This window comes from Pagrus pagrus (assembly GCF_965226575.1).
Source record: "Pagrus pagrus genome assembly, chromosome: 11".
Lineage (NCBI taxonomy): Eukaryota > Metazoa > Chordata > Actinopteri > Spariformes > Sparidae > Pagrus > Pagrus pagrus.
The window spans coordinates 17,757,450-17,770,501 of NC_140195.1; the positions used below are offsets into that span (position 1 = coordinate 17,757,450).

Below are 13,052 nucleotides of genomic sequence, written 5' to 3' on the forward strand. Positions count from 1 at the left end.
TGGAGGCCTTTATTACTGGTCACACTATAGAGAACAACAGACAAAAAAAACAAAACAAAAAAAACAATGATTAATATGATAATTACAATTTTTACATGCTTAAATAATTGTTCCTCTTTGGTTTCAGCATTGTGATATCAAACTAAGATTGAAAGTTCCCATTAATGCGTTGGATTTTCATGCAAGAGGCTCAAGTAGCACTCAATGTTCATGAAACTCCTATTCCAAGATCTTCTGAAGTGTGACAAGACTCCAAGTTGGCTTATATAAATGTTAAGAGGAAATATCTGAGTCATATGCTGAGGTGGGTGTGTACACCGGGCTCTGTCTATGGGTCGGGAATGTAATATGCTTTGGCTCAGTCAGTGCATAATGGGGGAGCTGGCACTGTTGTGGTCATGTAGGCCAGGAGAGGATGCTGCCTGGCTCTTTGGCTTTCATCCGCAGCGCCACCAGGCCCGTCGGCTTGTATTCGGCATCAGGCCCCTCAATGGAAGGGGACCCGAGGCCTCCTGGGAAGCTGTGGAGGGAGTAGAGGCCGTTGATGCCAGGATGGTGAGGCGGGTGGTGGTGGTGGGGATGGCCAGGGGATGGGGGCATGCCCATGAAGCCCTGCAGATTGCTGTGGGGGTGAGGGTATGGACTCATGCAGGACGACGGGATGGAGTCAGCTCCTAGGACACAGCCAGCACCTGAACCACCTCCTCCTCCAGAAGCTGCCCCCGGCCACAGGTTGCCCTGCATCTGGACAGGGAGAGAATTTGGAGAGGACACATGTTAAATTTGACAAAATGAACATGGAAAACCTTCATAATTTGTTATGGTGACAAAATCAAGATACAATGCCAGCAAAGGCTGGATTGAGCTTGAAAAACAAAACAACACATCATTACATGTCATTTAAGATCTGCAGTGGCTCACCTGGTATGTGTCATGGCGAGGGAGAAGAGAGATGTCATAAGTAGCAAAGTGGTTGCGGACCTCCTGGATCTTCCCATAGCGTTCCCGTTTCCTCCACTTGGCTCTACGATTCTGGAACCAAACCTGTCAAATACAAAAATATAGGATGACACGCAAGGTTCAGAAGACAATAAAAAAAACTATCTTCTGTGTATCGTTATAAGTTTGAGTGGACTTAAGATTACAGATATTACATTATCTTGACTTGTTGAATTTTTATTCTATCTATAACGTAATTTGATTGGTCAAAAGACAGTTAGAGATATGTGTAATTCAGGTTTGACTAGTCAAAACTAAATCACAGGTATCAGCAGTGATGCCACTATAAATTACACTCAACTTGTCAAACATCCTAAATGGTGATTGCAGATATCAAATTCAGCTTTGACTACTCCAAATAATACTTTTCTTATATCTCAGACATCATTATGACTAATCCGAATTGATGGATATGACATTGCTAATTTGAGGCTTCCAACTGCATATTGGCCAAGCAAAGAATTTGAACAGTGTCAGCAGAGGCAGTGGCGGTTGCTTTTGTGTATCGTGTTGTTACAGAAATTAAATCATCTGCATTTCTTGCTGATTAATGAAGTCATGCACAAGCAGCAGCATTAAAAACCCTGTCAAAACTGACAGTGAAATAGCTTGATATATGGATACAGAGCCATAGCATGTTTGAATAGCACGCTGCTCCCACTTGCTTTCAACTTCTGACATAACTGCGAGGTCATTTCACCTCGTCAAAACTCTAATTCAAGATATCTGTAATTACATTATGACTTAGCAGAATGAAAGTGAGCCCGTACGCATACAGTGGTTTGAATTTCACTTGTCAAAATATAATTACAAATATCTTGAATGAGAGTTTTGACTTGGCAAAATAATGTTGCAGATATCATAATGAATATCTAGACTGGCTAATAAATGTTATAACAGCTAAAAAAAATTAAAAAATAGGGAGTGGCCCTTGCACCCACCTGAACCCGGGCCTCTGTGAGCTCGGTCCTCAGGGCAAGCTGCTCCCGGGCGTACACATCAGGGTAATGCGTCTTCTGAAACACTTTCTCTAGCTCCTCCAGCTGAAAGGTACTGAAGGTGGTGCGATTGCGCCGCTTCTTGTTCTTGCCTGATAGGTCAATGGAGTCAGCGATAGAGTCCCCGTGTAAACCGCTGCCTGGCTCTTTCAGCTTGCCACAACAATCTGTGCCGATACCAGGATAGCCCATGGTCTTTGGAGGTCCTTTCTCCCTGACTGAAACATGGAGGGTACACAGAAAAAGGTAGACAATTGTATACATTTCAAAATAAATATGAATTCATATGCAACATCTGGCATTTCTATTTTCAGTTCATTGGCATCAGTTCACTGTTTGATGGGTTTGAGAGATGAAGATTGTTTCTTTTAACACTGTTTAAGTCTGATCCTTTGTTACATACATTGTGTTGAGTGATGAGAATTCCAGCTGTTTGCAGTCAGAATTCCGGCTACTTGCTTTAACAATTCAGCAAAATTTTGCAATGTTTTGACCTATGTACAGATATATCACTTAAATTATTTAATTTAACTATGCTATACCTTATAATTTCCAGAATACCATAATGTTACATTAGGTTTGGTGTAAAAACCTTAAATAATGTAAAAACATCAAACACTATTACTGTATGTGTATTGAACATTTTGTTGAAATATGTTTTGTATGTTGGCAACTCGTGCAACATACAGGCTCAATGTACTTGTTTTACTGTCTGTCTTTATTTTACCAAAGTGAGACATTTTTGCAACTTATTCTGTCTTGTATTAGAAAGAAAAGTCCTCAGATGCAACCGATACATCACCAATTGTTTTATTAAGTATCTTTTTGGCCTTTATTGATAGAACAGCTGAAGATATGACAGGAAATAGGATGAGAGAGAGGGGGAGTGTCACGCAGCACAGGGCCCCAGGCCGGGACTCAAACCCAGGGCCGCTACAGCAAGGATCAAAGCCTCTTTACATCAAGCGCCTGCGCTACCAACTGAGCTAAACGGCGCTCAACATCACTTATCGTGTCAATTGTTCTACTACATTTGTATGGAGTCCATCGTTGTCACTGTCGGACACTCTTGAGAAAAAAAAGTCTGAAATTTCTTTTGTAGGGTTTCAGGAGGATTGAGTTTGACCCCAAGAAAAACCACCAACATATCAGAAGCCATTTCATTATTCACACCTATAGTCAATTTAAATATCTTTTAAAATTGTGAGGAAATCGCATATATTAGGGTGAGAAACACAACTTTTGTACAGAAAAGATCAGTTCTATGGAAGCAACAAAATGACAAACCTCTCTCAATGTCACTGCCAGAGTAATAGTTTAAAGTTGCTTTATTACGCAGCACACTTTGACCTGGATATGGTTCTGGCACACAGTTGTCGGATTTTAAGAGCAACATTTTATCATTCTACACATAAAATTAAATTAAAGAGGGTGTCACATCAAACATTTTGTCTGTGAGATATAAAAATTAAAAACTTGAATCTATTTTTTTATGCTTCCCAATCTAATTCCCAAACTCAAATCTGTGAGACGCCTGAGAAAACTACACAAGACTAGTTCAGCCAAACGACCTTTTAATGTGATTATCTCAGACAACCCTTATTTAGGCAGTGGACTCTCAGTGAGTTGGCTTGAATTAAACCCACAAGGCAATAAGTTAAAAAAAAAAAAAAAGCAACATTAAGCAAGAAACAAGAATGCAGCACTGACAACATTATATCTGATAAAGAACAAGATTGTTTAAATTAATAATATACATTCTGCCTTTTCCATTTGACCACATTCCCAGAAATCTGAAAGCACTATTTCTCTTCCTGTTAACAGACCATGCAAAGGGCTTTTTCCCTCCTGCAGTGTTTGGATGCTGTACATGTTCATTATGTTTAACCCTGAGCTCCAAAACAAAACTCACTCTGCATCCATCTGCAGGAAACTCACTCACTGGGGGTGACCGAGACACTACTTTGCTGTTCTCCTAATTCAATATGGGGCCCAACAGAGAGCACTTTTCAATGCAACATTAATTTCCTCGTGTCCATTAGATCCCACCTCACGCCGCAGTCCATGCTGAAAATATTCTGCGTTAAGATTGCAAACTGGGGCCGCAGGACATTGTATAGCTTTTACCCTGTCAAACACCCACATCCGCTCTGCCTCCACTGCAGTGTAACTGGAGATGTATATGAAATACGGGAAACGGCAAATAGAGGAGAAATTCAAATTGTGTAGGTAGGAGTATCACGCTGTGAGCGCGGGGATCAACTTTAAAAAAAAGCTGAAATAGTCGCATTCGAAATTTAAGATGTTTCCTCTCCAGGCCTCTCTTGCGCTGTACGTTCAGGTTTTCAATTTCTGCAAAACGGTACCTCAGTTTTTAACACAAATGTTTCATTCTACTTCTTTAATGGATATACAATAGTTACTGGTTTTAAATCCGTGATACTTATTATAGCAGATAATAAATAGATAATAAAATAATAATTATAAATAAAAATAGTGAAAAGATGAAATGATCTTAGCCTTTAATAGCAAAGTTTGAAATTCATTCTGTTTAGTTAGAGTTTATTCTGCTGAATTCACAAAAGTATTTCAACAGTAGTAGAAAATATAAAAAATGTGAGTGATGTATTGTACCTGTGGATACAGTTTGTGTGTGATATGTTGTGGCAGATATGTCACAGATATAAAGACAAAAAACAAATATCCTACTGAGAATGTAATACATGTAAATCAGAATTTAGTGATATAACAAATATAGTATTAAACATTTTCGTAAATATTTAAAAGCCTCAAATTTCCGCGATGAGTAAAAGCAAAACAGGCAACTTTTTTCACATTCTGAATGCTTTTAATTGGTAAAAACAGTGAAAAACTTTGTGGCATTTTTGCTGGAAAAATATATGTTTTTATTATAAAAATTAAGCAATTCATTGTGAAACTATTTTATAGAGGTCATCTCACCGATTTACTAAAATTCTCTAATTCTGTATTACAATTGCACAAATGTAAAATAAACATCATTGCAAACTAAATTAAAACTTCAAAGCGTGTTAAGGTGATCGAAGGGTTATAAATGAGTGGGCTAGTCCTACCATCACTAAACTTTCCTCCCACTGTAGACAAAACAGGAAGACGAGTCTGCCTTTGAAGGTGTACGAACTCAAAAACACACAAACATTAAGTAGTACGAGTGGCTACAAACACACACACAGTTTCCATTCTGCACATGCAAAAATGCAAAGCCCTACTTATTTTCAGTAATAAAGCTAATAATTCACAAAATAAATTAAACTATCACTGAACAATTGTCAGCGCAAAAGCATGCGTGTGTGTGTGCCGTGTGTGTGCACGCATGCAAACAGAGGAATGGTCAAAACCTACATGCCTTCCTTCGCTTATTTACACTGAATTTATAAGAAAAGTAATAAAGTCCACTTTAAGCCAGGAGAGCTGATATCATTATCGTAACTAATTGTGAAAAAATTCTATCGGCTGTCTTTGGCAGAAACATGAATCAAGCGGTTGTATATTATTCTGGACGCAGATATCACAAAGACCTTATCAGCGCTCATATCCTCTGTTGCTTTGCAGAATCATCAACACCAATAAATAAAGTGGAAGACCACATAATTTCTCCAGGCTTCGGTTCAACATATACAGGCGTCACTTTTCTTCCCAAGATGGACATTTACAAGCTGATACCTCTGACAGCCTTTGAGCTGCTTGCAAAATGCAAACTCAATTCTGATTTCTAATGTTTTAAATTACCAAAAAACTTGCATAGAAAAAGAATAAGAAATATTTGAAAGTGATAGAGAGACTCTAAGGGCTAAAATACAGAAATATAAAGCTAAATCTTGGCCTATAGAGCGGTTTGCTGACTAGTAGCCCAATGACACACCCAACTTGCTGCCAGACTGACCTTTAACCTCTCTCACTTTACATCAAGGACTGTCAAGTGAAAGAAAACTTGCTGACATTTTTATCACAACCATCACCTGCAAAAAGACAAGTAAAACTGGCTTTGGCACATTAACAAAACCGGCAAACGGGAAAAAAAAACTGGGTCATTGACAAAGATTTTAAAAAACAATCAACTGATGGATCTGTGTCATTTAATTTCTTACATTCTTTGCAAAGGATAAGATTATTATTCCAATTCTTCCGTTTATTCATATTTACACTTGCTTATCCTGTGCAGGAAGGCCATTCTTTTAATTCAAAATTGGAACAAATATGCTCATGGAAGGATTGGCTTCAAAACTAGAAAAATGTTGGCATCAGTTACTTTCAGTTTTTATGCCTTTCAAGTATGAATGTCTTATTAAAATAAAAAAAAACGTTTATTAAAAAAAATGTTCATCATACAAATATACTTTGGACAAATGTTATACCAAGAAAAAGTGTCACCCCTTTATTATATTATTATATTTAAGTAAGTACCCTACTCGCTGTTCCTATCTTAACTCGTTTTTTCATTTCTTTTCCGTGTGAAGCACACAACTTCTCTCCAACTTACCTTCCGAGTTGTTCTCATAAAACTTGCCGCTTATCGCTGTGCCCTTCTGCTCCTGGTTTATACTGTCCAAGAACTTGCTGTGTTTGGACGGTGAGGCGGGCGGGTTCGCCGAGGCAGCGCCGTGCGTAAAGTCCGCCGCCGCCGCCGCCGCCGCTACATCACCAAATCTCCCCATGGCGGTGGCGTACAGATCCCCGCGCAGGCTGAGTCGGTGAGGAAGAGGAGGAGGAGGAAGGTGCGAGGGTTTCTGCAGCTCATCGCAGTGGAGAAAGGAGCCGGAGCCGCTGTGCTCCAGTCGTGGGGAGTTCTCCGGCGTCCTCCTGCTGCTCTGCGAAGAGAAAGGCAAACAACTGTCCGTGTCCATCTTACGGCTCCAGCAGCAGCAGCAGCAGCAGAGACAACAGCAGCGACTGGGCGCTGATAGTGTGGGCGCCTGAGTGAGAGGTTTTTTTTCTTCTTCTGTGTTCATGTCAAGTGGGTGGGATTTAACAGATCAGAAACAAAGACCCGTGAAACCGGGATTGGACTCTCCGAGTGAGTGAGTGTATGTGTGTGTGTGTGTGTGTGTGTGTGAGAGAGTGATAGAGAGAGTGAGAGTGAGAGAGAGAGAGAGGCTGTGTGTGTGTGTGTGTGTGTGTTTATGTGTGTGTGCTGGGGTGTCTGTTACAGCATCCAGCAGTCTGATATAATCCGCCAAAAATTCAATCACGTGTGGTTTCTGTCCCTCCAATTAACCATTTAATTCCTATTTCATATATTGTTATGGCTCTAATCACCAAATGAAGCAGGACAGGAGAAGCAGACACACACACACACACACACACACACACTCTCTCTCTCTCTTTACACACACACACACACACACACACACTCTCTCTCTCTCTCTGTACACTCTCACTCTCTATCACACACACACACACACACACACACACACTCTCTCTCTCTCTCTCTCTTTACACTCTCTCTCTCTCTCTCACACACACACACACACCATTTACGCACAGAAAACTGACCGAATAAAAACGCACTATTCTTACTTCCACTACGACAACGTATGTTGTTTTTTGTTTGACTTATATACTTTATAAAACTTTTACTTCGAGTAGCTATTCCTTGTTATTTTTATTTACTTTACTATTTCATACAAGGCGCGCAACGACTGGGCCTAGATCTTTTCTTTGCATATAGCCTTAGAGACCTTTTCTTTTTCCTTTATTAAAAAAAAATCCGCACGCACAATGAAGCGCTCAGCACACTGAATATATAATGCTATTACATTTGTTTTTCACGTTAGATGTCGATGCATTATTCTACTGCCAATAAATGTGTCCTTCCGCTGAAGGCACTGATAGTCTACGTCACATAAAAAATAGGCCTACAAAATTCACTGTAGTGTACTGTGTGACCATTAAAAAGGGCTCATCTTGAAAAAAAAAATGTAAAATGACTACAATTACAAAGCATGTGAAAATCAGTGTAAAAGACCGCTGCCGAGCTCAAACCAACGTGGAAAATAAATTGGATTCAAAAACAATGCTAGGCAAACATTACATTTTAATTCATAAAAACTAAACGTAAAAGCTTTATTTAGATAATGTACTTAGCTGTATACTCACTGCGGCTGACGACTTTTTTTTGTTGTTTTGTTTTTTGAACAGCCCCCAAAAAGAGAGAAAAAAAACAAAAACACTATAACTTTCGTTTAAAAGGCGTCGGCGATCAAACAGAAAACATAAATGTCGGTATATCTTATTTAACTATATTTGAATATACAGACAGCTTTACAATATGACGATTTTGGAGGCTGTAATTTAAATATTTATTTCAAACTAAGAACGTATCAGAATTCACCTCTTATTTAAAACAGAAGGATTAGTTTATCGATCGGCAATTTTGACAATAATGTAACATCCCGAACAACAATGGCAGGCCGTAATATATTATCATTAACATACTGATCACACAGATTAAACACAAAACACTAATTTACTGTACAACGCCGATGCGGGCTCCCGACACGCACACTAACTCAGCTCGACGTTTCCTTGTCGCTGATTTCCTGTGGCTGTACTGAATAACACTGACTGTCCCTTATAAAATGATGGAAACAGCTAAACAATAGTTATGATGGTCATAACATGTCCCTGCTTGCAGTGAAATACAGTTTTTAATTACTGCAATATAATTCTTAAGTCTTTGTGGGATTTTTCACTTGATCTCACTTGACAACTGTTTTGATAGGAGTCAATATAAAAATAATAATAACTAAAGTAAAAGCAGAAAAAGAGGCTTTGTCCATGGCACGGAGCACAAAATGTGTTATTAATTTTTTTACCATCCAGCTCATAACTGACTGAATATCCCCAGAAAGAGTCAGACTCAGCAGTGAGATAAAAGGCTTTGGGATACTGACATGTTATCTCCGATCTAGACAAACCCCGTCTAAACACAGTGCACTTACCAGGTTCAGACGCGGTACCGCTGATCTTGGGGACATCTCACCATCTCTCTGGATACCTGAGGCCGCACGCTGCTCAGCTGATGGACAAGTGTGTAAACATGAGGTCCATTTGGGCTGAGAGGCCTCATAAGCCCCATTTGAATCCATTCTGAGCGCTGAAATATCAAAAGCGTCCACGTTACAGATCCAAGTGTAGGGAGGAAGAAATATGGAGCTGTGAATAGTGGCTCCAACGGAGATCAGATTCTTACTTGGATCGCTTTTTGTACAAAGTCCAACTTTCAATCAGAATTTCAATTACAAATAGAGGATAACAAAGAGTTTAGGACAGGAAAGCATTTATAATTCTGCTGACAATCTTATTCAGATAAATCTCTTAAACTACTTTTCTATCTTTACTAATAAAGCGTACATATGAACAAAATGAAAATTCCAGTCTTCATCTGGACACAAATTGCAAAGACATGACAGCTTGCATGGAAAAGGAAGAGCTCCTTTAAGTTTAAAATGATTAGTGACCTTAGATATAAGACCTAATGACATTTATGAGTAACATGACTTAGATTAACATGTTTGGGTCAGTAGAGCATAGGGGCTAAAAAACACAGCGCTGTCATGTTAATCACAACCACAGTGCCACCTTTTACCCTCCTACACACTCTTAAATGTGCATTCATCCCCGTAAACCTCAGTCTAGGTGTAGTTGCCAACATTTGTCAAACTGTCTGGCTGACCACCATTAAAAACCTCATAATTCTGTTAGAGGGGAGTATGAGTTTTAAGATGTACACACAGAAAGGGGGTGGGGTGGGGGGGGGGACACGGATATGTTTTTCTCAAATCTCGTGACAAGCATGTCCTCTGTAGCCCGAGGCAGCAGAGCACTCTTGAATTCACAAACCCAGCTGAGTAAATGCATTCCAGAGATGTGGGCAAGAGGAAGAAAGTCTGCGCTATGATCTCAGAGCCGCCGCAGGTAACACTGTTTATATGAATACTGCATCAAGAGAGCAGAAGATGTAGAGGATTATGGGGATGGTATTTGCTGAGGAATCAAAGTCTCCTCTGTGGACGTCTGTGGCTTCCTCGAAGAGATGGAGTCCATTCATTTATGCACTGAAAAGTCCATCTTTTCGGGGTAGATTAGACACTGACTTCTCTGCCACATCAAACAAAACAGAGCAGGGTTCTTCATTAAATAAGCACATCATTTTATCCTCACCCGTTTGCAGGGAAATAAGTGGTGGTTAACAGCAGGGAAGTTGCAGAAAATAGCAACAACTCACCGTCCATACCATGACCAGCTCCACTCGCTGCTCCCCGTGGTCCTTAGCCCTTGTCCCCCAAGCCTGTCCTGGGCATGACCCTGCACAGGAAATCAGTTCAGCCTGTTGGGAGTCCCAGGTCTCCCCCCGCCGCCTCCCGGCTCTGGGCACAGACAGCGTGGATAAAGGTGACCCTGCACTTTCACCGTGCACCCTGCGGCCCTCAGGCTAGAGAGCCACTTCCACCCCTCCCTCCACTACATCCTCTCGGCCTGCATGGCTGTCAGTCTGCAGGGCTTTAGCACAACCTGTTACACCTTACATCCTCTAGCTAGCATGTGTAAACACAGATACTGCTGTGTGAAAGAGATGAATCAGGCACCGATCTTCTTTATCATATAAAACTGGACTTTTAAAAGGTTATAGTGATGTCATGATCGTGAAAACATGGGTGTGGACAGTAAACAAAGATCTGACCTTTTTCAGTGACAATCTGTGAGATCGTCCATGTAGATGGAGAAGTTATTAAGATCGACCTGCCAAATGAACATAGACAGCCAGCTAGAATGAAGCCCAAGTCTGTATTTCATACAAGCTGGCTGTCTTTGTCTGGCTATCGCTGCCTGGGGCCTTTCCTCTCACGTACAGGGTGGCGATTCAACCTGAGGTTTGCATTAGAATAGGAGAAGGATAGCTAATTTAATTACCCGCCATGAATGCACAGAGATGATCCCATACGCAGAGCCAGGCTCCTCTCAGAGGCCTCCCTCACATCCTCCAGTCTATGTCCAGAAGCTGCAGAGCCAGCTGAGGACATGATTGACAGCTGCCGACCCTGGGGTCAGCTGGCTGAAGAGGTGCATTCTGGGAAGCTTAAGCCAGTCCGCTGCAGGGATGGGGGTTGAAGTTTCGAGGGGGAATGGGAAGTGGGGTTGCTGTCCTCTGTGTGACCTCATATGAGGCATCATGGAGCAAACTGGAGCCTAGTGAGCGTCAGCAGCAAGTCCGGATCCATAGCCACAACACACATGAGATGAGCTGGGGTACGTATCTGTCAGGAAAAAGACCAATGTTTCTCATAATGGATGGTAGATGGTATTGTTTTGCCTTGAATTTGACTGTATGAAAATATTATTTTCCACACTTCTTCTATTTTCCATTCATTTCACTGCTGGAAAGATCACGACATATTCAGCTACTCAATTAACCCCCTGATGATCTTCAAACCAAAGGACCATGATGCTTGACAGAGCAGAGAAACCAACTATGACAGGTCCTGCACCCTTTGTTAATTTAAATTTGGACCTAGCTCTCCTATGGTTGGTTTATAATAAAAGAGTTTCGGCTGCAACACATGCTGTGTGTTGCTTTCTTTCTGTAGTTTGAGAAATTGGGAGCACTTAGTTCAAATCCAAGCCAGAGCTACCACAAAGGCAGAAAAGGCCTGCAACAGATAACCAAACCTACAGTACATGAAATTTGACTGCTCGCTATGATTGTTACTTTTTGCAAATTTGATCTTTTCTGCATAACTACACAAGTATGAAACTGTCCTGTAATGTCAACGTTAACTAGCAATAAAAAAAAAAGCATCTGTCACTCTTAGCAACCGAGCAGCTAGCTAACTCTGCAACATTGGCAAGCTGAAGAACCCATACAGGTGCTAGCTTACCCTCTGACTTTTTAGCAGTTTAATACGAGCACTTAACCTTTTTTATATTAGTTACAGAGAGCTGAATGGGTAGGCTGGCTCGGCACAGTAGCTCAGAGAGTGAGAGAAATGCAGTGTGTGTGCGGGAACACCGGGTTATGAAAGCTTCGTCTGTCGTGATAAATGCCTCTCTGCCCTGACTGGCTCTTAATGAAGGACAGACCGGTGCAGCCTCGCTCCTTACTCACAATCTCCAGGAATCCGTAAACATGCACCTTAGCTAAAACCATCTGGATGCATCAGCTAGCTGGGCCCTGATATACAGATAAACGCCAGCCAGAGCTAAAAATAAATAATCTTAAATGTATTTTAGAGCGGACGGAGCCGTTGACGCAGGGGCCCTGATGCGCGGTGACGCATGCGTAAATGAGTCGACTGAAAAATAGCCTGCAATTTCCGTTAAAACAAATTTGTGCCGTGGCTTTAGTTAACTGTTAGCATGTGTGGCTAGATATCTTCTTTTTTTTTATATTTATATATAGTTATAAACTCGGGTCCATCAAAATCCCACTTTATCGTTCATCCCATTTCTTCTAGTTTCAGGTAAACTAAGATTGAAGTCAAATATAAACTAGCTATAATCATCCATTTTATCTGCGTAGGCTAAAATAAGCTAACATTAGATTAGAAATGGTCAATAAAGGCTATTTCCTTTAGGTGGAAGCAGCCTACATTTCGTTGGGAACATTATATCCTCGTCTGTTCGTTCGTCTCGACCATTATTGAGCAGTGTCAAGGCTGAGGTAATAAATTAGCCTATTTCTGACGGATTTCCGCCGACATATTGAGGGGAAAGTAGGCTAATGTAACGATTAAACGCCGGGATCACTTTAAGCTATAATCTTGTTGGTGCTGTTTTTGGTTTTTTGCCCCTGACCCGGGGTCTTGGATTGAATTAGAGGTGGTCGAGCAGCGATAAACAGCACGGACTGGAGATCACAGGATTTTCATTATCCAGAGGCAGAGGACAGGGACCTCTGCAAGTCCTCCTGTCCCGCAGACACTGCGGGTTTCCGGTGAGTAGATGACCTGAAAGTGTCCATGCAAGACATGTGGCACCTGTGTTCACCTGTCAGTCAATAGTGCTGTTAAAAACAAG

General features: G+C 40.9%; 2 protein-coding genes across 5 annotated transcripts in view; one reads left to right on the forward strand and one right to left on the reverse strand.

Moving 5' to 3' along the window:
* Window positions 1–12,304, reverse strand: alx3 (ALX homeobox 3). Of its 4 annotated transcripts, none has more exons than XM_084366611.1 (8): window positions 12,142–12,303; window positions 10,950–11,293; window positions 10,264–10,343; window positions 8,978–9,132; window positions 6,517–6,844; window positions 1,941–2,215; window positions 922–1,044; window positions 1–744 (listed from the first exon to the last, which is right to left on the reverse strand). In XM_084366611.1, the coding sequence occupies exons 3-8, from the start codon at window positions 10,268–10,270 to the stop codon at window positions 397–399; spliced, it is 1,236 nt and encodes a 411-aa protein (XP_084222737.1). In that variant the 5' UTR covers window positions 10,271–10,343; window positions 10,950–11,293; window positions 12,142–12,303; the 3' UTR covers window positions 1–396. The 4 variants fall into 4 exon arrangements, with proteins under 4 accessions (XP_084222737.1, XP_084222739.1, XP_084222736.1 ...); XM_084366613.1 differs by having other exon boundaries at window positions 10,273–10,405; XM_084366610.1 differs by having other exon boundaries at window positions 10,264–10,405.
* A 95-nt stretch (window positions 12,305–12,399) lies between these two features.
* slc6a17 (solute carrier family 6 member 17) overlaps window positions 12,400–13,052 on the forward strand; it is a 44,865-nt gene continuing 44,212 nt past the window's right edge. Inside the window, exon 1 of the mRNA XM_084366609.1 lies at window positions 12,400–12,969. The gene's annotated coding sequence lies outside the window, so the exon portion shown is untranslated. The remainder of the gene's footprint in view (window positions 12,970–13,052) is intronic.

What these genes read in the sequence shown, in the direction of transcription:
- alx3 (XM_084366612.1), bottom strand. An exon ending in CGGTACCGCGTCTGAACCTG is followed by an intron (nt 6,845 to 8,977) that starts GTAAGTGCACTG and finishes TTCTCTTCGCAG; the next exon opens with AGCAGCAGGAGGACGCCGGA. An exon ending in CTCGCCATGACACATACCAG is followed by an intron (nt 745 to 921) that starts GTGAGCCACTGC and finishes CTCCCTGTCCAG; the next exon opens with ATGCAGGGCAACCTGTGGCC.